Here is a 25,837-nt window from a genome sequence, read left to right on the forward strand (position 1 = left end):
TCTAATATTTACTTGAAAATAATACTGCTTTTATTCCACAGGTATAAAATATGCCAACGGCCTCCAGGAAACAAAGTACATCGTGGAGAGCAAGGAGCACCTGCCAGAGAAATACACCTTCCAACATTATGAAGAACCACTATACCACGACCCCGCCTACGATAGACAAGATAAGAAAATAATGAAGATCAGGTATGAATTCGAAATTAAATTGTCATTATTATCAAAGAGAACTTGTAAAGTACTCAATATTCAATGACAAAGATCGAATATCTGTTGATTGTGATTTTTGAAATCCAGATAACTTGGAGTATTTAACAACTGGAGATGCCTTGTCTGTAAATTTCTGTACAGTCTGCCGATTTTAGCGGGGGAGGGGCACGTCAAACGTTTGCACGTCAGTGGCAAACAAGCATACGGCCCGGTTTCCGTAGCCTATGTACGCCTGTAACTCTAGAGGAGATAAGGGTCAAATTGACCCTTAATTTCTAATCCCCAAAACGAGGGTTGTTACAAGTTTGACCGCCATGTGTGTATGACTGTCTGTGGCACTGTAGCTTTTAAATGGGTGAATCGATCGAGCATATGCGTGAGGCAATTTCCTCACGCACAAACCGGCCGAGGCACGTCTACACTGGCCGGTTTGTGCGTGAGGAAATTGCCTCGCACGTACGTGCTCGCTCGCTCGGTCTGTGTGGACCCACCTAATTGCGTTGCATTTTATTTATTTATTTTGGAACGAAGTTCCTTATCGCACGGTACTGACTTGGCGAAAAAAAAGTGTAGGAAGTTTCCGGCACGACCCTATCTTAACTTCGTTCCCACCGAGTGTTCATTAGCCGGGTCCACACAGAGCGAGCGAGCGAGCACGTACGTACGAGGCAATTTCCTCACGCAAAAAACCGGCCAGTGTAGACGTGCCTCGGCCGGTTTGTGCGTGAGGACATTGCCTCGCGTGTATGCTCGCTCTGTGTGGACCCGGCTAATGAACATGAAAATGATTTTTTCCTTTGCGATGTGAAAAGCAGTATGCAGGGTGTTTATTTAGTCACATGCAATAATTAACAACACCGAAATCGCGAAAAAAAGATTGTCAGTTTCATACACTTTGGCTGTATGTCTTTGACATTTTTTATGGGGGAGTAATTTTTTTTTGCGATTTCAGGGTTGGTCCCATAGTAAAATTTGCTTAGTGTGACCTATATATTCAGCCCGTAAATTTTTGCAGGTGACTAAATATACAACCCGTATATTAACTTTTTTTAACTTCTTTCCAACCGAGTGTTCCACGACACTCACGCTGTTTTTATATAAATTGTAGAAGAGTAATATATTTCCATGTATCAGCGCGTCCCCGCCCCTCGGCTCGCCGCCGCCGCCGCCCTACGGCCTGCCCGACCACTCCATCCTCAAGTCGCACCTCGTGCGGCCCGACCGCCCCGCCCTCAAGCCCATACACCAGTGGACCATCTCCAAGAAGGACCTCGGCTACCAGGAGGAGCAGATCCTCTTCACCAACGAGAACCTGCAGGCCAACATGAGGGACCAGGATATCAGTTATGGGCCTGGTGAGTTATACCACCAAAAGTTTTTATTATGATTATTATAAGTAAAACACACAACAAATTCTATACAAATTTTTAAAAGGTCCTATTTCTTATAATTGTGAAATTTTTTTTTATCTACACACACATCATAAACCTTCTATGATGCCTTCATAATCCGTAAATAATGTCTAACATTATGATAAACTGCTTTGTTACAAAAAACATCTTATCTGTGAAGATATTGTTATTGCTTCATTACTAAATCAATATCGATTTGGTACTGATATTTAAATTTCGAACATGTCTGAAAAAAAAAGTAATTCTATGTGACCTCTATTCTTATATTAGTCGAGATGCCTTTTTGTTCGAAATGAAATGTCAACTGCATTCAATTTTGACGAATCTCGCATGTTAGTTTGTATAAAACGATACACAAATAGGCCCCCGACTCTATTTGTCTCTAAAAAAAAGTAGGTGCTGGTTGTACGGCGTTGGGCGGACAGAATAACGTCATAGACAAAAGCCACATTACTAACTAGCATACACTGGGCCCAATATAAAGCGGCTTAAAGGACACTGGTTAAGAGTGTCCAGATTCGTCACCTCCTTCAGCCATGAGGATACAAGGATTATATAGATACATTTGAACCCTATCGTAAATAGATAAAGTTCAAAATGACTGAACTGAATCATTGTTCACAGGTATGTATTCCGCAGAGGACATTCAACAAGACTACCAATACTCAGAGGCGGCTAAACCAGGCTCGTACCAGCCTGAATACGGGTACCCTACTGCGGCTTATTCTCGACTCGAAGCTCCGATGCAGACAGTACAGGTAACCATAAACCAAATAAGATGTATATACCTCTCGTCGAATGATTGTCTTTTTTGGTTGGGCATAATTAAAAAATAATAAAAATAAAAATATTTGCCAATGTCTGTCTATCTGTGGCATCATAGTTCTCCAACGGACAGAGATTGAGCGATTTCAATTGTATGTGAAAGCGAGTTTGATATATATCGAGTATGTTTGATTCAGCAGTTTGAAGTGTATCATCTCTTTTTCAATATTTTTTGGGATATAGCGTTTGTTTTAGGGTTTGTTTTTAATATAATAGTTTTTATTTTATTTAATGTTACATTTCTAAATAAAATAATGTGCTAAATGTACAAAAATCAAAATGTTTCAAATTTTATCAGTTTTTATTTTAATATTTGTATTATTTTTTATCAAACAACCGCAACGGTTTCAGAATTCGACATATCTTTCTGAGACCCAGAAGCAGTTGTTATGATTATGAATTTGGAATAAGAGATAATCACTCTATAAAAGTTTAAAATAGATTGAGAAAGGGTCTCAGGATCTTAATATTGAAATATGTATAGTAAATTTAATTGAATGAAATATAAATTGACAGCAGGCGGCGACCTACGCGCCCATGGTACCCGATATGAACGGGTACCACGCGCTGCCCTCGTACGACGCGGCCATAGCGCAGCAGTACCCCACCAACAACTATGTAAGTTACTTGCAGGAACCGGTATCCCCTTCGAGGGGTTTGGAAAGGGTTTTTCGTAAGGCGTTGCTTACCAAAGCTCTCTAAAACCCTTTCATTTGGCTTTTGAAGCACTTCATAATACGGGTAAGCTACTTCTCTTTCCGAATAACTGATAGCCGTTCCTAAGCGCTAACCTCTTGAAGGGCTATCCATTATAACGCTTATGCCATTTTTAACTTTCTCTTCATAAAAATAGAATCAATATTGCTAATTTATGTTTAAAGTGAAGGACCCAGTTAGCTAGCGCGTTGACAGCACAGGTGTCATACATTCTTGAATTAGGTCATTTCTAGCGGTAATTCTGACAGGGAAACCCGTTTCTACAGCTAAGTAAAATGAACGGGTTATCTATTCAAAGGGAAAGCAAATCATTGGGGCTATTCGATACACTTATAAAGGCTTTTTAAAAGGCATTTAAAGGCTTTTTTTTCTGGGAAGGAGTGAACGGGTCCCTGGTTACTTGTCGATCCCAATAAGATCTACGAGTATTTACGATATTTCTAACGTCAAAGTGACATTGGTTGCCCGAATCGAGCTGCTTCTGTCAATTATACGACATTCAAACGTTATCTAAATGAGAACTTATCTAAACCAGAACTTATCGTTATCGTATCTCATTCTTCGAATTGAGCCGTAAGGTACATTGTCTTTCAGCTTTTCTCGTGGTATATCGTTTTTAGCTATATATTAATTTAGATGAATTGAAACCATAGGTCTAGAGCTAAGAAAAGAGTTTATTTAAGTGTTTAACGACCTGTCTGGCCTAGTGGGTAATGCCGATGCCTATGAAGCCGATGGTCTCGGGATCAAATCCTAGTAAGGGCATTTACTCGTGTGATGAGCACGGACATTTGTTCCTGAGTTATGGGTGTTTTCTATCCCCCTTATTCATAAACTTCTACTGAAGTTAACAAGCCGCTAATAATCGTTTGTCCATTTCCGTCGTATTGGCATGATGGAAAGGGACAAACGATTATTAGCGGCTTGTTAACTTTAGTAGACGTTTATGAATAAGGGGGTAAGTATTTAAGTAATGATATATATCATTGTCTAAGTACCCACAACAAAAGTCAAAAGCATTTATTTGTCCAACATAGGTATGTATACAATTGTACAGGTCCCATATACATCATCATCGTATCACTATGTTGTGCTGTGCCGTAAGGCGTACAATTTTTCATTCATGGACTGTGACTGCATGCTGTGCACAGTTACCATTAATAATCATCTAACAAAAATTCAACCTAAATAAATCGACATTCGAAGTTTTATAATATCTTATCGCTAAATTTACACATAAAGATGGGTGGTTTTTTTAGGAAAACTGAGTTTAGGCAGATATAACAAAACACGTGTACATTATTTTTTTCTGCTCTCAAACATATACTCAAACAAGCCATTAACTAGCAAGTTGCTTGAGCATCACGTTCTATAGGAGTTAGAAGATTTAGTAACTTTTTAGTACTTTGAAGGCCATTTTCTCCTAACAGGTTGAGTTTGGGCAGCTAAAAAAAATACGTGTCCGTTATTTTAGACTACTCTATATCATATATCAAAATGAATCAAATCGGAGTCGGACAGTTGGGTACCCTTCCTTGTTAGTCTATTCGTGTATTTATTTATTTGTCAGCAGGTGATAGAAGAGCAGAAGCCGGCGGCGCCGGCGCCCGTGCGGCGCTCGGAGCGGCCGGCGCGGCGCCGCGTGTCGGCCACGTACGACTACGAGGACGGCGACCTGTTCCTCGACGACGCGCCCGCGCCGCGCCGCCGCAGGCAGCGCCCCAAACCGTACAGCCAACGTAAGCTTACTGTATCTGTCTCTATTTTGAATTGGGTACTTGACACATGTTATAATATTTTATGCAACAGTTGTATAAGAAGGGTCAAAAAAGGCGAGTGGCGTGATTTACAATGTGAGCCGGAGCCGAAGGCGTAGGCGAACATTGTAAAGGAATACGCCACGAGCATTTTTTGACCTACTTATACAACGTTGCATACAATATTTTTCCTACGAGTCAACAAAAATAAATCTTAATTTAGGTAAACAAAGCAAAAGTATATAGCCAAGACGCGCGAGCATACCTTGTTACGCGCCCGGCCCGCCCCGGCCGGCCGGTCGGCGACACCTCGTAACTCATGAGGCCCTGGTACTTGCTACTTGCTAAATTAAATTTTTGGACAGTTTTTTCTCAATTTTGGCCACCGTAGCCTACGGAGACTAACAAGCAACGCTAAGCGGTCTTCGTAGTCTATGGGTGTTGCTATATTACGGGTGTCACATGCGTGTTTCTGACTTATGAAGTAATTATTTTTACTTTGCAACCAAATGAATATTTTGTAAGTTGGCAGCAATGCACTTACTTTAAAACTGTATTCGTTTTGGTTTTGTTAGGTTGGTAGCCATTAATCGCAGTAACGTTATAGCGATTAAAAGCACAAGAGCTGTTATGAGGAATAGACAATATAGACTTTTCTGGAAACCTTTTATGTATGTTCTTATATTCGTGATAATGAATGCATAAATGAGATAACAGTAGAGGAGTAGGAAAAATATTATAACAAAATTTAGTTAAATGGTTAGAAAATGAGCCATCCATTATAACAAAGTGGAATTTAAAAAAATATATTGTGATTATAAAAAAATACAAGGCTCCGAAATCTCGAAAAAAAATTTCTTTTTGTCTTTTAAAAAATAGAAAAGAAAATGGTACCATTCGATTCCTTACATTTTATTGAAAAATAAATTGTATGACAACTATACACATAAACGCAATATTTCAGGGTCGAAATGGCAATTTCCTTGATCTTCCATACATTTAGAACAGACTTATATGATGTGACGTCACATCACCTTATCATTTTGTTAGAGACGTTTCAATCGTCGAGTGCGAGCGTCAGACTTTAACTCTCATTTCTGATCTTTGTGTTGCTTAAATGCCATCAGTCCTATATAGACATTTGATCCTCTGGAAAATCAAGATCGATTGACATTATTTACAAAAAACAGTCAAGTAGCCAATTGAAAACTGCTTTTTCATCCATCACACTTGCTCGAAAAAGATCTTATTTCATGCAGGTGTGCCCAGAAAGTTATAACTTTTTTCTTTAATTATGTCACGTATTCATACAAACTAAGTAGCATAAATGTGTTTTACTTTTAAAATACTCAATAATGTACTATTTATTTTCAGAATCCAACTCATATCGCGCGCCTGCCGTGGCGCCTCCCCGGCCCGCCAACGGCATCGAGTCCCTCATCCAGGCCTCCGTGCTGGCGGAGGAGGACCCTCCCGATCACACTACGTAAGTTTTACCAAAGACAATTTGAAATAGAGGTGGATTGTCAAAGAAAACTTTGTAGCCACAGTAAATACAGCCATCTTTCAACACATGATTAAAACTTTTAGAAAGCCATTTGACTTTGATTCTTATTATTTCACTGATATGTCTTAAATTTGTTAAATATCTAAAAGTGGCGCCATCTTACTTTGCTCGGACTCCCAGATACTATCCGCATTGACAAATGTAAAAAAGTGTCAAAAAACACTTATGTACATACATGCATAAAACCAAAAAAATCAAGCAAAGAAAATTTTCTTTGGCGAAATTTACCTAAACTCATTTTTTTATGTTTTATTTATTTATATTAAAAAAAAAACACAAAATGTAACAATACAGGACTAGCCTAAGACATTACATTACTTATAACTAAGGTCATTATATATATATAAAACAATAAGAAATATGTGATCTCATAACATTATATACGTTAATAATATCCATCATGGGGTCCTTGTCTATTAATAGTACCGTCAGTTGACATTTTAATTTTTTTATATCAATCTAGTTACAGTGTTATTTAAAAAAAAATGTGTTACAGGGAAGACGCGGCGGTGGCGGTGGAGGGGATGTTGAGTATAAGCGAGCGGTACGAAGCTCCGCCCCGGACGTTCGGGCTGGCCAGCGACGAGCCCGAGGCGCCCACGGAAAGGTAAACTAACATACGTGATATAATATAAAGGTAAACTATCATTCATAGATACGTGATATAATAGATAGGTCAACTAACATACATAGGTACGTGATATAATAGAAAGGTAAACTAAAATACATAGGTACGTGATATAATAGAAAGGTCAACTAACATACATACGTGATATAATAGAAAGGTCAACTAACATACATAGGTACGTGATATAATAGAAAGGTAAACTAACATACATAGGTACGTGATATAATAGATAGGTCAACTAACATACATAGGTACGTGATATAATAGATAGGTCAACTAACATACATAGGTACGTGATATAATAGAAAGGTCAACTAACATACATAGGTACGTGATATAATAGATAGGTCAACTAACATACATAGGTACGTGATATAATAGATAGGTCAACTAACATACATAGGTACGTGATATAATAGATAGGTCAACTAACATACATAGGTACGTGATATAATAGATAGGTCAACTAACATACATAGGTACGTGATATAATAGATAGGTCAACTAACATACATAGGTACGTGATATAATAGATAGGTCAACTAACATACATAGGTACGTGATATAATAGAAAGGTAAACTAACATACATAGGTACGTGATATAATAGATAGGTCAACTAACATACATAGGTACGTGATATAATAGATAGGTCAACTAACATACATAGGTACGTGATATAATAGATAGGTCAACTAACATACATAGGTACGTGATATAATAGATAGGTCAACTAACATACATAGGTACGTGATAGAATAGATAGGTCAACTAACATACATAGGTACGTGATATAATAGATAGGTCAACTAACATACATAGGTACGTGATATAATAGATAGGTCAACTAACATACATAGGTACGTGATATAATAGATAGGTCAACTAACATACATAGGTACGTGATATAATAGATAGGTCAACTAACATACATAGGTACGTGATATAATAGATAGGTCAACTAACATACATAGGTACGTGATATAATAGAAAGGTCAACTAACATACATAGGTACGTGATATAATAGATAGGTCAACTAACATACATAGGTACCTACGTGATATAATAGATAGGTCAACTAACATACATAGGTACGTGATATAATAGAAAGGTCAACTAACATACATAGGTACGTGATATAATAGATAGGTCAACTAACATACATAGGTACGTGATATAATAGATAGGTCATCTAACATACATAGGTACGTGATATAATAGATAGGTCAACTAACATACATAGGTACGTGATATAATAGAAAGGTCAACTAACATACATAGGTACGTGATATAATAGATAGGTCAACTAACATACATAGGTACGTGATATAATAGATAGGTCAACTAACATACATAGGTACGTGATATAATAGATAGGTCAACTAACATACATAGGTACGTGATATAATAGAAAGGTAAACTAACATACATAGGTACGTGATATAATAGAAAGGTCAACTAACATACATAGGTACGTGATATAATAGAAAGGTAAACTAACATACATAGGTACGTGATATAATAGATAGGTCAACTAACATACATAGGTACGTGATATAATAGATAGGTCAACTAACATACATAGGTACGTGATATAATAGATAGGTCAACTAACATACATAGGTACGTGATATAATAGAAAGGTAAACTAACATACATAGGTACGTGATATAATAGATAGGTCAACTAACATACATAGGTACGTGATATAATAGATAGGTCAACTAACATACATAGGTACGTGATATAATAGATAGGTCAACTAACATACATAGGTACGTGATATAATAGAAAGGTCAACTAACATACATAGGTACGTGATATAATAGAAAGGTAAACTAACATACATACGTGATATAATAGAGAGCTGAACGACGAAGCTTGCTGAGTTGCCTAAATAAGGTACGAGACTGAAAAGCTTGATTATATCACTATTGTATACAATATTTTTTTTGCGAGTCATCTAAAATAATACTTTTTTTTACTATAAAAAAATAATGAAAATTGGTAAGTATCTCAGTTGACAAAAATGTAGTACAAAAGACATAAACGCGCGATAGTTGATGAGTCATGGATGTTTTCTATGTATTTAAGATTTTTTAAATATGTATATATTATATATATCGTTGGCTAAGTACCCGCAACACAAGCCTTATTGAGCTTACCGTGGGAATTAGTCAATTTATGTAATATTTATATATTTATTAAAAAAAAAATTAGAACTATGTTTTTAAAAAAAATTGCAGGTCTAGTTGCAGAGTAGCGGAGATAAATTTTTATATTTTTAAATTTGATTTGCCCAAAGAATGTTCTTGAGGCAACCAGTAATTTATTATAAGTCAAAATAGAATATCTAAAGAGTAATAAAATCTAACGCCCAGAACATTTGGTCGGGTCTTTAACCTTGCCAGACGCGTGCTAAATTATTTTGCGAAAAATAAAAAATAAATGTATTTGAGGCAACTTGAAATTAAAGGTTATTGATTATAATATTAAAAAGATATCCTTTAAAAAAGTCATTTTGGTGAACAGATGCGAGTAAATATGTAACTTTCTAGAACAGTGGCAGTTAGTAAGACTTACAAAAAAAAGTGGCTGTGACATAATCGGACAGACAGACGGACATGACGAATCTATAAGGGTTCCGTTTTTTGCCATTTGGCTACGGAACCCTAAAAAATGATCTGTCTTTTTGAGCATATCTATTTCGTATTATAATTCTTGTCTACGAGTACGTCGGTGTCAAATAAGCATACGGTCCGCCTGATGGTAAGCAGTCTCCGTAGTCTATGTGCACCTGCAACTCCAGAATAGTTACATGCGCGTTGCCGACCCTAACATCCCCCCCCCCCCCCCCCCCTCGTTGAGCTCTAACAACCTTACCCACCGGCAGGAACACAACACTACGAGTAGGGTCTAGTGTTATTTGGCTGCGGTTTTCTGTAAGGTGGAGGTAAATGTGGTGATAAATTAAAAGACGACCGAAGGGAGTGTTTTAAATCGACACGTGTTGCGAATTACCTTTTCGCACGTGTATCGTACAATGTTGTACAGTACATGTGGTTTTTTATAGTTTCGACACATGTACGGAAAGTTCTCATTCCTGCACGCGTGTGGGAAAGTAGCACCATATGTACTGTAAATAAAAAAAAAAACAACGGGTTGCACTCCGGGAGTGCCGGTAGAAGTGAAAACTTGAATATTAACGTTGTGCATTTTTAATATTTTGGAATGGTTAGGGAATAATTTTGCACGAATTGCTCTAATTATCAGTATAAAAGTACTATCATTTATGTGGTAAAATACAATATTCATTTATTGCGCTATCATACACAAACATGACAATTTATATTACATTAAAAAGTTTATCACTCAGAAAAATCAACTTCCATCCATAATTTCAACGACTCTTACACCATCATCATTACTAGAACCATCATGGAGCGTGTCCGTCCTACGAATTTTTAATCTGACGAATCTGTCGGTCACGTGACCTGTCGCGAGTTTAACATTTTTCGCCCATCACAAAAAGTGCACAGCGCCGCTAAAGAAGTTTACACTTCAAAAGTTTTCACTTCAAAAAACGTTGATTGTCAGCAGCGCGAGCGCGCGCGGCAACAAGCGAGTCCGCAAGCCCGCGCCGCGCGTTGAAGATCCCCTGGACGACGAAGATGTCATCAAAGAGGTGCATCGAGACGAAGAATATGGTAAGTGGCTTACTCTGCTTGCGAAGTGGTCGGAACACCTACTGGCTCACACGCCATCGCCTGTATCAAGTTTACCAATAAAGCCCCTCCACTTCGGATGTGTTTCACGATAGTGAAGCCTCATTTAAACATGTACAATATATATAACTATTGTACAATTTATAGCTGTTGGTTCTCCGAACAATAAATAAATAAATAAATATTCACGAGCGTAGCGAGTTAATCAAATTTTTATTTAAATTAATCAAATCTTATACCTTTAAACGAGCAATTCTTGTATATATATATATATATGTATATATATTTCTGTGATCTCGGAAACGGCTCTAACGATTTCGCTGAAATTTGGTATATGGGGGTTTTTGGGGGTATACAATCGATCTAGAGTCTTATGTTTGGGAAAACGCGTGTTTTCGAGTTTTCACGCGTTTTTCTTTCAACGCAGAATATGGTCGCTAATTTCGTATTGCCGGCCACTGTCCGTCTGGTCCAGCGGGTTAAGACGCGGACTGCTAAACGAGTGTTACGGGTTCGAATCTCGCCCAGTGACTAACTTTTTTTTTTATATGTTCAAGTTTATATATAATTTATTAATTTTTATTGTTTTAGACAAGTTTAATTTAGTAAAAAAATGTAGTTAAGATTATCACATATAGACCACCATATTACAATAAATAGTTATAACCGAGCAAAGCTCGGTCGCCCAGGTATTTGAAATTTAAATGACATAATCGGTCGGGAGTCGACGACCACGGCCTACCAATCCAAGGGCTATATCAATGTTTTCTTTAGTAGGTAGTTTCAATGTTTTAACCTAATGAGTCTTTCGGTTGCAGTGTACCCATCATTAGAGATGAGCTCTGACGAGGACGAGGACTGGTCGTCTTCGCGGCGGCGGCGGAACTCCAGGAACAGGGTCGATTCTAGGTCTAAGGGAGATAAGTAAGTACGCCATCCTAATAATAGGGGCCTGTGTAGATTCCTGGCAGGCCTTTACTATGTCCACTCATTGGGTTGGTGGATGTCCTCTACCTCGTCCTCCTTCCACCATGCCAAACATAATGCGTTTTTCGAAGTTTTCCGGCTTCCGTCCGGCTACGTGTCCAAAGTAACTAAGGATCCGCTAGAGACAAATGAATGATAACCGGGACAGGATTTTTAATTCCGTCAGTTTTGACGCATTAGTCCGGCGCGCCGTCCAAGAAATCCCCAACATCTTGCGCCAACACCATACTTTAGGTTACTTTCATTTAATGACAAACATACTTAAAGTTACTTGAATTTATGTCAAAAAAAATTACAGGCTGTTTGGTCATAGACTAAGGTTGAAATCACTTTTGATATTTAATTTTACTTCGAGTAAAAAAACATGGATAAAATTTGTAGTATAATGTTTAAGTCTAGTGTTCCAAATTAATATGTATGAGTCATTATGTTACTCGAAATAAACGAATTTTAATTTAAAAACAGCATAGAACATAATTTGGATTACTTAAACTTTGTAGATGTGTAGCGACCACCGAAACCAACCGAAAGTTGCCGAAAATGGCCGATCGTCGTAAAATGAAGACTTTATGAAAATTTCTTTACGTGATTGTGAAGTAAATACACAGCGAAAACGGAAATTATTATCCTCTTGTTGTATTCTCATATATAAACAATAGATTTGCATAGTTTTTTCTCATATCACTTCATCATATACTTAGATTTAGTTTTTTTTAAGGGAGGAGGTAGGTCATTCCAGCATTTAGATGCTGCAAAACGAAAACTCCCCTTAAAAAACCAATCTATGTATGCGTGGAACGCCTATTGAACCGGTTCTGCTGTCATATGATGGCCATAACCAAGTAATATTTCGAAACCTATTTTGTTACTCTTCTTTTCCTAAGAAATAATATAAAATAACAACTACGTGATAACAATGTCGCATACTACTTTCTTTATTTGTCACAGTCCGAAATTTAAATTAAAGGAATACATTGTAAAAAACCCTGGCATGAAAATTTGAAAGAAAAAAAATTAGGTGATATGGGATCGACCGTTGGCTTCGTATTACATTAAACGGACTCCCAAGTTCGTCTGTTTAAATTGAACACTCCGCCAGCAGTTACCTCCATTCCCCCGCCTCGGCAATAATGTGGTATTGTTTTGGCAGGGACGAGTCGTGGTCGCCACGTGCACGCCTCGGGAGACTGGTGCCGCGCCTGCGCGGGCCGGCGCGCGCGGGCGTGCGGCGCGAGTGTGTGCGCGCCGCGCTGCACGCCGCCGCGCACCAGCCCGCGCCCGCCCCCGCGCCGCCCAGGAGGGAGCAGGTACCCTGTGTTGCTGTCTCACGTGGGCGCCTGGTGCCGCGCCTGCGCGGGCCGGTGAGAGTACCTCAACCCACCAACAGAGCGGCAGCTGACGTTCAGAAGAGTTCATTACACATCGCCTTTAACCACTTTACGAGGAATTAGCGCCTGACCCGCGGTCTAAAAAACATGAAATTCCCGACGTGAGTTGAGATTTATATTAACCATTCTTTTTCAGAACGCGAAGAGAGCAGTGCTCGCCACAAAAAGTAGGCGGCCCCCGCCGCCAGTACACAATACGCCAAATAACAAGAGTAAGTATATTATAGATAAAGTAAAGACGCCAATCACGAAGAATTTCGTACATTGATCCGCTTGTTTCTATCTCTATCGCACGCTAATAATTATATTGCTGTCCCGCTCGCAGTCACATTAACCGTCGATGTCATGGGCCGGACAGCATTATCCTTTGTTCCTGTTGCATTTTCTCCAAGGTTAGCTGGAATCCTTTTAAGGATAAGTTCGCCATCCTACATTTTTTTTACTTTGTTTCGTCTGTTTTCTATAAACTTGTTTATGTGCAATAAATAAATAAAAAAAAAAATGTACATATAGTTGTGTGCAAATATAATAGCAGTACACTCTGCGATGAAGATCGTCTTATAGAAAAGTTTTTTTTTTCTGGATGATTTGGGTTTAGATGTAAAGCTTTGATTGGAAATAATAGGAAAGATTCTAAATTACAATTATAGTACACAATTGTATTTTTTTTCGTAGGGTTTTATGTTTGTATAGGAATTTCCGCGACTTAATAACAGCCGATTTTCATGATATATATTTTTTTACTTCCGATATCATTTAAGTAAAGCTTACAGTTAATTTTGAAACAATATCATGTAATGCAGAATAATTATATAAAAAGATACAATATTATTGATCTAAAGTTATAGTTTTCCCTTATTTTACATTTTCTTATGTACTGCACACAACTGTAACTGCGGGTCAATGTACAAAATTCTTCGTGCTTAGAGTTATTACCAATTCAAGCTATCCAGCGAAAGAAGGTATTCACTATTAACCAAAGAAGTCAACGGACGCTTGACTGACCATACACGCACAGATTTGTCCGCCGGTCACGTCTCAGATCTGATCCGCGACTTCGCCACACACGGCGACGGACATAGTTGTGATCCGGATTTGATCAGTAATGGTCGTCTCTTCAAATCAACCGGAAGGCTCTGGCTGTGATATGTGGTAGTTGTATATGTCTATAAGAAAGGAAATGGTGAAAAGTTTGGGTAAAGCAATGGTTGTTGCTAGGGAGAGTGACAGGTGGACTAAAATGTTAACGGAATGGTGGCCGCTTTCGGATGAAAGTCCTGGCGTCCGTGGGCTCGGTGGGTGGACGACATTCGGAAGATTGCAGGTCACTTCTGGATGAGATTAGCTCAGGACCGGGATAAGTGGCGTACTGGAAGAGATGCCTATGCTCAGCAGTGGGCAATAAAGGGCTGATATGATGATGAATAGGGAGTCACCCGCATGCTGTATATGGACCGAATTATTGAGTTTCACTAGTCGTCATACCACCTTACCGCCTGCGGGGAGTCACCCGCACGCTGTATATCGACCGAACTATCGACTTATGACTTTCACTAGTCGTCTTACCACCTTACCGCCTGCGGGGAGTCACCCGCACGCTGTATATCGACCGAACTATCGACTTATGACTTTCACTAGTCGTCTTACCACCTTACCGCCTGCGGGGAGTCATCTGCATGCTGTATATCGACCGAACTATCGACTTATGACTTTCACTAGTCGTCATACCACCTTACCGCCTGCGGGGAGTCACCCGCACGCTGTATATCGACCGAACTATCGACTTATGACTTTCACTAGTCGTCTTACCACCTTACCGCCTGCGGGGAGTCACCCGCACGCTGTATATCGACCGAACTATCGACTTATGACTTTCACTAGTCGTCTTACCACCTTACCGCCTGCGGGGAGTCACCCGCACGCTGTATATCGACCGAACTATCGACTTATGACTTTCACTAGTCGTCTTACCACCTTACCGCCTGCGGGGAGTCACCCGCACGCTGTATATCGACCGAACTATCGACTTATGACTTTCACTAGTCGTCATACCACCTTACCGCCTGCGGGGAGTCACCCGCACGCTGTATATCGACCGAACTATCGACTTATGACTTTCACTAGTCGTCTTACCACCTTACCGCCTGCGGGGAGTCACCCGCACGCTGTATATCGACCGAACTATCGACTTATGACTTTCACTAGTCGTCTTACCACCTTACCGCCTGCGGGGAGTCATCTGCATGCTGTATATCGACCGAACTATCGACTTATGACTTTCACTAGTCGTCATACCACCTTACCGCCTGCGGGGAGTCACCCGCACGCTGTATATCGACCGAACTATCGACTTATGACTTTCACTAGTCGTCTTACCACCTTACCGCCTGCGGGGAGTCACCCGCACGCTGTATATCGACCGAACTATCGACTTATGACTTTCACTAGTCGTCTTACCACCTTACCGCCTGCGGGGAGTCACCCGCACGCTGTATATCGACCGAACTATCGACTTATGACTTTCACTAGTCGTCTTACCACCTTACCGCCTGCGGGGAGTCACCCGCACGCTGTATATCGACCGAACTATCGACTTATGACTTTCACTAGTCGTCATACCACCTTACCGCCTGCGGGGAGTCACCCGCACGCTGTATATCGACCGAACTATCGACTTATGACTTTCACTAGTCGTCTTACCACCTTACCGCCTGCGGGGAGTCACCCGCACGCTGTATATCGACCGAACTATCGACTTATGACTTTCACTAGTCGTCTTACCACCTTACCGCCTGCGGGGAGTCACCCGCACGCTGTATATCGACCGAACTATCGACTTATGACTTTCACTAGTCGTCATACCACCTTACCGCCTGCGGGGAGTCACCCGCACGCTGTATATCGACCGAACTATCGACTTATGACTTTCACTAGTCGTCTTACCACCTTACCGCCTGCGGGGAGTCACCCGCACGCTGTATATCGACCGAACTATCGACTTATGACTTTCACTAGTCGTCTTACCACCTTACCGCCTGCGGGGAGTCATCTGCATGCTGTATATCGACCGAACTATCGACTTATGACTTTCACTAGTCGTCATACCACCTTACCGCCTGCGGGGAGTCACCCGCACGCTGTATATCGACCGAACTATCGACTTATGACTTTCACTAGTCGTCTTACCACCTTACCGCCTGCGGGGAGTCACCCGCACGCTGTATATCGACCGAACTATCGACTTATGACTTTCACTAGTCGTCTTACCACCTTACCGCCTGCGGGGAGTCACCCGCACGCTGTATATCGACCGAACTATCGACTTATGACTTTCACTAGTCGTCATACCACCTTACCGCCTGCGGGGAGTCACCCGCACGCTGTATATCGACCGAACTATCGACTTATGACTTTCACTAGTCGTTATATCGCCTTACCGCCTGCGGGGAGTCTCCCGCCTGCTGTATATCGACCTAACTATCGACTTATGACTTTCACTAGTCGTCATACCACCTTACCGCCTGCGGGGAGTCTCCCGCCTGCTGTATATCGACCTAACTATCGACTTATGACTTTCACTAGTCGTCATACTACCTTACCGCCTGCGGGGAGTCATCCGCATGCTGTATATCGACCGAACTATCGACTTATGACTTTCACTAGTCGTTATATCGCCTGCGGGGAGTCCTCGCACGCTTTATATCGACGGAGTTAACGATCGATGAAAATGAGCCATTAGTGATTATATTTGTTTTTTATAGATTCAAGACTGAAAAAGGGTATGAAGACGGCCAAACAGCGCCTAGGCAAGATCCTCAAGATACACAAAATGATATATTAGCTTATAGCTCTAGCCACAGCTACGTCGGCGATCGGTATGATGCACAAATATATTACACCGGTTTTCTTTTCATGCCAAACTTACTTGTTTTCGTACTTTTTTAGTGTTTTTTTGTGTCTATTTTGCCAATGTCTAGAACCTATGATAGAGTCAAACCAATCACTGACTTGGCAGTAACAGAGTGTGGAACTGTGAAAGTGCCACTATAATGGTCAAATTACTAAAGCAAGGACGCTAAACACAAATAATTTCGTACATTGACCCACCTGTTCCTATCTCGACATGTCGGAGGGTCGGCAACGCGCATGTAACACCTCTGGAGTTGCAGGCGTTCATAGGCTACGGTGACTGCTTACCATCAGGCGGGCCGTATGCTTGTTTGCCACCGACGTGGTATAAAAAATATCGCACGCGCGTAATGATATTGCTGTCACGCCTATGAAGCCGGGCGGTCAGTACCACTGTGCGAGCGGAACAGCAATATGTGATGCGTGTGCGATAAGAGATGGGAACAGGTGAGTCAATGTACCAAATTCTTCGTCCTTAGCGTCCTTACTTTAAAAATATTACGTTTATAAATACACGCCCACTTTGTATGTGTGTGTGTTTTCATTTTCTCGTGCAAATTTAGCTTAGATTCATCTAATACACATTTTTTTGTACCAAGTTATTTAGGTGTCAGCTTTGCCCATTAAAGTGCAATAGTACACGGTTAAGGAATGACTATAATTTAATGTAGAATGTTTTATCTTGTTGACCACACATGCATGTTAATACTGTATTTTTATTAAGTTTGAGTGGGCAAAGTAGAAACATGTGGGCAATGTTATTGGTGGCATACGTTTTATACGTACGTGTACGTACATTTTTTTTACATTTTTAGTGAAATTACTTAATTTAAAAATAAGTCTGGCCGGGACAATGCAAAAAAACATAATAAATATTAGAGTTAAATTCTGTCGACGAATTTCAATGTATTCATGTCGAAAAGGGCTGTTTTATTTATTATACGTAATAAACTTTTCGTATATAGCTTATGCAGGACATAATATTCTTTTTTAACAACATTGACAATTGATTTTATATAAAGTATATCCTCCGAAAACCCAGCCATACAACTGAAATTTGAACTCGAGTTCAGAACCAGAATCTGTAGGAAATAGAGTTGATTTTGCGTTGTTTGAAAATTGAACGAACCAATGCAAACGCGACTCTGTTCCAATTGAATATGATTTCAATTTCATCGAACTGAAGAAGTACTATAGGTAGGTCCTTGGGCCTTAGGAGGATGCTAATAAACTAGAATTCAGGATCGTCATTCGGGTCAAAATATATTTGTGCAATATACCACAAGACGGACAAGTAGGTGTATATTTTATATATAAAGTATGTAGCACGGACCAATATTTGTTGTGGGTGTGTGGGTGTCTGTCTGTCTATGTGATACCACACTATCAAAGTTATACTTTTAAGGATATTTTTGACTTTAATACTTATTGATGTGTTTCTGTTATTATTGGTTGTTCCGGAATAGTATTAATGTGTGGACTTTAGATGTTGTCTTCGCAATTTTTGTTTTGAACATCTATAAGGGCGTCCGTTAGGTGGCGCGGTTGCACCGAAGAGAATTTGAGATAGAGGTGGATTGCTAAAGAAAACTTTGTAGCCACAGTAAATTTACTGCCATCTTTCGACACATGATTAAAACCTTTAGAACGCTATATAACTTTGGTTTATTCTATCACTGATATGTGTTGAATTTGTTAAATATCAAAAAGTGGCATAGGCCAAAGGTTGTGGCGCCATCGCTCGAAGCGATGCCACCATACTTTTGGCCTTTGATCTATTAGATGGCGCCACTTTTTGATAATTAACGAATTTAACATTTACCAGTTAAAGAATAAGGATCAAAGTCAAATGGCGTTCTAAAATTAATCGTGTGTAGAAAGTGGCATTAAATTTACTGCGACGGATTTTAAAATGGCACCCGCGAGCGCTCGCCCGCTCCGTGCACCCGCGAGCGCTCGCCCGCTCCGTGCACCCGCGCCTGCTAGCGGACGGCCTAATGACTTCGAGGCCTTTATGTAGGTATATTTCGCTGTGGTATGATTATAAAATTATGTTCATTATAAACTAATATAATTATATCTTATTCTTTAATTACCTGTTATTAATATGTATATCAGACATCATTCAAAACAATCATTTTTACGTTTTGGTCAAAATGAAGCACTTTGCCATTACAACAAAAAAATTAATAAACATACTGACTTAAAAAATTAAAAAATATTAAATTGACATAAATAAACATGGACATTTTATACGAATTCTAGGAAATATTTTTTCTATTATAATTAGATCTGATTCGTTTTGTAATTCGCTTTTCTACTTATAAATGTGTTAAGTCTAAATTATAAATTGTTATTTTAGTCTGACAGATTTACACAGTGGCGACTACTCGCACTTTTGAAATATATTATTGAAAATTGAACGAAACAAAACAAAAGCAACTATTCCATTTAACTTGCTCGACGCCTTCTTAAAAAAAAAAAACATTTCTTCCTGTAGCATTCCAATCCAGTGATCGAAGCCAGCACTGGACTGGATCATATCGATTACATAAATTCCAGTAATTTTCATCATCCAGTGAATTTACGGAAACTGTCACCGGAAACAACAATTCCTGCACTGGAGTGGCTGTCTACACTATTCCAGTAGCACTGGATTGGGTAAGCTGGAATCAAAAAGCAGACCGTTAATCCAGTCACTGGACTGGAATGCTCACTGGAATAAGTATACTCGTATTCCAGGGCCGGTTGACATTACAGATGTAGTGCATAATTGATTTCCATCGTATTTTCTCGCAAACCTTCGTATTTCTCATGCTACTTCAGTCAACCTCAGTACTTTTTGTACTGAGACTGACTGAAATAGCGAGACACGTTCGTACGTTTCCGTGAAAATACGATAAATAAAATAAGTATTATATGACATTATTACACAAATTGACTAAGTCCCACAGAAAGCTCAATAAGGCTTGTGTTGTGGGTCTTAGACAACGATATATATAATAATTATGCACTACATCTGTATTCCAATTTAATTCCAGTGCTGGATTCGATCACTGGATTGGAATGCTATTGGAATAGATGTGGACTCGGCATAACTTCGATTGTATGGGTATCTTAGACTGACTCTAGTTACTTGAATTGGATCAAATCTGTCAGGCTAAGAATTGTATATTTAAGGTTGACAGCTTATGTCATTTTCGCCTTTAAAATCCACATGCATCAATTTTAAGAGTTTTAATGTAATATATAATTGGATGTTGATAAGGTCAATGTGGCTAAGGTCTTGGAATGATCTTCTAAAAGCTCGGCGCTTTTAACTCTTGCGTATGTACAGTCGCCATCAAATATATCGAAGCGGCCTAGGTGCTCACAAATATCTGAACATTGCCATGACATTAGAGTGCGTGTTCAGATATTTGTGAACACTGGCCGCTCCGATATATCTGATGCCGACTGTACACATACTTCACTTACCGAAGGTCGGTGGAGCAGGAGTGAAGCTCCTGCTTTCTGGCTGTCTGAGCAACAAATATAAATACGAGAATTGTTGCTCCCGTCTCCGTGTCCGGCCGTCTTCTTACATTTTACAGTATATATGGTGCTACTTTATAGCACTAGTGCGATAATTTGCACATTACGTAATTAGTCCTTTTAAAGGGCTATACGATACATGTGCGAATAGGCAATTCGCAACTCGTGTCGATTTAAAAGACTCCCTTCGATCGTTTAATTTATCGCCACTCGTTGTGAATTCCCTATTTTTCGCACTTGTATCGTAATGTATATGTAATATGCCTATTTTCCCCACATTGACCTTATATCAGATTTTTGGAGCCTTAAAATATTTAAATATTATATAGTTCATTAAAACATCATTCATTCAAAAGACATTATATTTTCACACCAATCCCACCTTGGAATCACTGTATGTAAATAGACTAAATTACGAATAAATTAAAAAAAAAGATAAAATTTATAAAAAATGTAGATCGTAATAAAGTCAATAATACTTATTGAAGTTTTTATTTTACCATTTAACCCTAACCGCCAAGGACGTCAACTGACGCGTGCGACAGCCGAATATCAACCTTCGAGCATTGCGACAAGGTTCACGACGGCGCGCCGCGCACGATAGGCGTTCAAAGGGTTAACCTTTTATTGTCTTCGGTTACCGCGATATTTATAGGGACCGTGCGCGTTGGAGGGTCTGCCATCTTGTGGCCTGAAGCGGAACCATAAACATGCACATTTACACGTCACGTGTTTTCTTGTGCATAGTAGGCTCTGCCATCTTGTGGGCTACATCGGAACAATAAACATCACATTTACGCCTCATCTGACGGCTCCTGTGCTGCCTCCTACAGTTCATGCATGCTCCCTATAAGTATCGAAAAGGTTAACCCTGGACCACTGGTTCAGTTACATACTGTATAGACCGCGGGCCAGGAGTATATTTCATCAGTCATCGCCTCCTGGCTGATACTTTGTCAGATGATAGTTTAGATGCTGTTTTAAACCAAAAAAACCGTCAGCCGGTTCTATCGCGGTGGAATGTATCTCAACCCACCAACGGAGCGGCAGCTGACGTCCAGGAGGGTTCATCATACCTAGCCGCTAACCACTACACGAGTTTTCAGTCGGGAGGTGATTGGTCATGGAAATTGTTCCTGGCTCGCGGTCTAGTATATTAAGATATACAGTATGTAACTGAACCAGTGGGGCGACACTCCTCCTTTCGCTCATTCTCGACTCCATTCGGCTCAGCATTGCTACGAGCAAACATTAGGGTTGGCACACTTGGCCCAACTTGACGTCCCTTTGCGTGAACGACCACAGATGAGATAATGACTTGAATTTTGACAGCCCTAAATAGCCGAAAGGGATAGTGCCATACGTTAGAAAAGGACAGCGCGAACCGTCCCTAAACCGCTGTTATACTTCGGTTTCGTAGGAAGTGTCATTTCTGTACGGTAGTATAGTACTATTATTTATTCTGTGACTGAACGAAAAGCAATCACTCAAACTCTAACCCCTTATTCATAAACGTGTACTAAAGTTACGATGCCGCTAATAATCGTTTGTCCCTTCATCATACCAATATGTCGGAAAGGGACAAACGATTATTAGCGGCTTGTCAACTTTAGTAGACGTTTATGAATAAGGGGGTAAATGATTAGGTCGTGCTGAGCAACTTTCACTATTAGACCATCATTGAAATCGCGGAAAAAAATTGACTATCCCATAGGAAATTTCAACGTTAGATCAGCAAAATGTATGAAACAGCCAACATTTTTTTCGTGATTTGGGGCCATCCATTAATTACATCACACGTTTAGGGGGTACAGAAAATGTGACATGTTGTGACATGGGGGAGAGGGGAGCAGCTTTGTGACGTCACGTAACTTCACTAGTAGACAAAAATTGTTTTGATTTTTTTGTATAAGCAGTACAGGTAAATAAAAATAACTAGTTTTTGCAACAATATAAATTATGTGTATATCTTTTATCCGTGAAATTTATATTCCTAACCGGTTCTGTGTCATAAAATAGCTAAATTGCTATTATTACAAATTGTTTTTTATTGGAAAATAATACTGCATTCGAATCGCTTATTATGTTAAGATTGCCAGATATGTGACGTCACACCAGGGGGGAGGGGGTTGCTAAATGTGACCAGGTGTGACAAGGAGGGAGGAGGGGGTCAAAATCCGTGAAATTCGAATAATGTAATTAATGGAATGGGTTGGTCCAATAGTAAAAATTGCTCAGTACCTATGACCTAAACATCAACGGGTTTGAGTGAATGTTTTTCGTCCAATTACATACTGTATATCTATTCAATTAAACAACTCTACGAACTCACTCACTCACTTATATGCCAATAAAATCCATTTTATGCCAAAAATGCCTTACATCATTTTGGAAAAGAGCTGGTACAGTCAGCGTCAAATACTTTGTAGCAGTCAAAGTGGCCAAATAGTTCGGTACACCATCCTAAATATATGGGTGTACCGAACTATTTGGCTACCTTGGTTGCTACAAAGTATTTGACGCTGACTGTACTCTTCAAACTGCTGGATCGATTTCTGTCAAACAGCTAAGAAGCACCATAAGGAAACTCACTTAAAAAACCCTAAAAATCGGTCTATCCGTTCGAGAGCTATGATGCCACAGACCTACCTATTATGTATAACCTATTCTTATATATATATATATATTTCTTTGTAAGATTATTATGTTAATATGTTAGTTATAAAAATAAAAAAGCCTATTATTTCTCGAATTCTTACATTGTTTACTTATTTGTATTTTTTTAAATAAATTATTCAAGAACCCCGCTTTCACAGGTGAAGGCCTCTAAAGTCCTCCATGTATCTCGATCTTAATGTTAGTCAAGCTAAAGTGGGACTGGGCAGGGCACGTCTGCAGAATGCACCCTGAGCGCTGGATTAAACTAGCTACAGATTGGGTCCCACAGCATGGATCTCGGGGCAGTGGAAGACCAAAACGGAGATGGCGGGACGACCTTGATAAATTTTCTAAAGAGTGGCGGGAGTGTGGATTGGATAGGACCAAATGGCGAGAAAGAGGGGGGCCATTGCCCAGCAGTGGGACACTCTTACAGACTAAATAAACTATGGGGTGGAAAAACACCTATGGGCCATGGAGGGGACTTGGGTACTTTAAATCCTTTAGTTAGCTCATTGTAATGAAAGGAAACTTTCCTTTATTAAATAAAAACTGCATTCAAAGATCTAAAATACGCTTGTTTCACTCGGGAATCGAACCAACTAAAAATTAATAAATAAACCCTATTTATTTTATAAGACGAATCGGTAGGATAAAATATGAACAATAATCCTACCGATTCATATAATAAAATAGCGAGAGTTTATTTTGACAAGCGAATTTGAGAAGATATTTGAATGCAGTTTCTTTTCAAAAATAAAGGAATGTTTCCTTTCAGTAAAATAAGCTAAGTAAAAGGATTGAAAGTAGTTCTCCAGGGCGCATATTTTTTTTCCACCCCGTGGGCATCAACGGTGAAGCGGTGCGGTTAGATAGCTTTGCCCACTCTAATCGGTTATCAACGAATTGCAACATGAATAATGCTCATTAAGTGATCATTTCTGTGGCGTGCCGGCAAGTATGCAACCTTGTATAAGATCCAGATATCCATACAATCAAGATTCCTTTACGGGTAATAATTGAAGTCATTTTGCCCCAATGAGGAAATTTAAACACTTAGGTGACCTAAGTGGTAGATAATGACCGGTCTAAGTGTGACAATAAAATGGGTTTGGTAAGAGTACCTACAGCTATGAGAAATTCTACTTCATTTACAAAATAAGGTCAAGGGAAACATAGTTTTCACCTCAGCAGCTCGAACAAGCCTATACTTTCGTCATTCCAGGGAGTGAGGAAAGTGCGACTTTCGTCACTCCAGTTAGTGAGGGGGTTTTTAATTTACTGAAGGCCATGAATACAGGAATATTTCTAGAAGTTTTCGTCATAACGATGATGCCTTTCATTCATGAATGTAAATAAATGTGGTTAACTTTACTTGATGTTGAATTTTTTAAACCTTTAATATTATGTTCTCACTACTGAGGTGAAAAGCTGTATGTGTCACACGAGAGCAAAGTTATTTTACATCTCGTGTTTTGAGTCACTCGCTTCGCTCGTGATTCAATTGTAGAATCTTTCGCTTACTCTTGACTCAAAATCAACACTCGCAAGAAAAACCAACTTTCCTTTCTTGTTGCACAAATAACTATTATTTTTGCACAGGGCAAGATTTCTCGTATGGGGAAAGTTCTTCTTTTTTTCTTAGTTTTATTTTTAACATTATCAGTTAATTTAGGTTTTAACATCTTTAGGTATCTCTTATTGCTTATTTCCATACAAGTATTTCTTGTCCCATAATTTCTCTTAACTTACTACTTACTTAACTAGTAACTTATGATGATACGTACGTGACTCAATCTTGATAGAAAATAATAGCCAAATATCGCATTAAAAGCAATTAGCATAACTACGAGCACAGCTACGAGTATTAAAAATGTTAAATACTCCCTAAGCATTATGAAAAAACATAAAATGTATGCCAAATATGCCTCACATCATTTTGGAAAAGAGCTGATACTCTTCAAACTGCTGCACCGATTTCTATGAAACATAGCTAAGAACCACCACAAGGAAACTCGCTTTCATTTAAAAACTGCATCAAAATCGATCCATCCCTTGGAGAGCTACGATGCCACAGACCAGACAGACATTGGCTTCAACCCTCTTTTTGGACTAAAACAACCGTTTCATTCCCCTTCGCCTAATTTTACTCAAAGGTTTATCTCCTTAGGGGTTTTTTCTGGAATAAAAGCTATCCTATACGTTAAGTATTCTTGGAGTCTCTGTAGTTTCTCATAGCTTAGAGGTTAGTTCTAGAATAGTTACATCTGTTTTACTTTTTATTTTGCTTTCTTGTATCTTAATGCTTGTATTTTTTGTTTTTTTTTGTTTTGGCTAAGGTTAAGAATTTTACCATAAGTACAAAATGTAAGCGCGTAGTATGAGCACATTGTGTTTGTCTATAATTGGGTGAATACTCCGGTATGATTTTTGTGGTTATTATTTAAGTCCAATTGTATTTGTGTTACACCTGTTGGCAAACCTTAATAAATAAATAAATAAAATAAAAAAATCAAA

General features: G+C 39.2%; 1 protein-coding gene across 5 annotated transcripts in view; it reads left to right on the forward strand.

The window, feature by feature from the left end:
• The window catches only part of LOC133530604 (lysine-specific demethylase phf2-like), a 42,144-nt gene extending 21,000 nt beyond the window's left edge, over positions 1-21,144 (forward strand). Inside the window, exons 13-24 of one of the 5 annotated variants that reach the window (XM_061868586.1) lie at positions 42-192; positions 1,348-1,568; positions 2,250-2,383; positions 2,967-3,068; positions 4,738-4,906; positions 6,299-6,410; positions 6,988-7,098; positions 10,717-10,826; positions 11,663-11,768; positions 12,982-13,138; positions 13,356-13,431; positions 16,981-21,144. In XM_061868586.1, the coding sequence (XP_061724570.1) occupies positions 42-192; positions 1,348-1,568; positions 2,250-2,383; positions 2,967-3,068; positions 4,738-4,906; positions 6,299-6,410; positions 6,988-7,098; positions 10,717-10,826; positions 11,663-11,768; positions 12,982-13,138; positions 13,356-13,431; positions 16,981-17,060 (1,529 nt within the window). In that variant the 3' untranslated portion in view covers positions 17,061-21,144. The remainder of the gene's footprint in view (positions 1-41; positions 193-1,347; positions 1,569-2,249; positions 2,384-2,966; positions 3,069-4,737; positions 4,907-6,298; positions 6,411-6,987; positions 7,099-10,716; positions 10,827-11,662; positions 11,769-12,981; positions 13,139-13,355; positions 13,432-16,980) is intronic. The other 4 variants (XM_061868588.1, XM_061868589.1, XM_061868587.1 and 1 more) reach the window with 4 other exon arrangements.
• The last annotated feature ends 4,693 nt before the right edge of the window (positions 21,145-25,837 follow it).

This window comes from Cydia pomonella, chromosome 23 (genome assembly GCF_033807575.1).
Source record: "Cydia pomonella isolate Wapato2018A chromosome 23, ilCydPomo1, whole genome shotgun sequence".
Taxonomy (NCBI): Eukaryota; Metazoa; Arthropoda; class Insecta; order Lepidoptera; family Tortricidae; genus Cydia; species Cydia pomonella.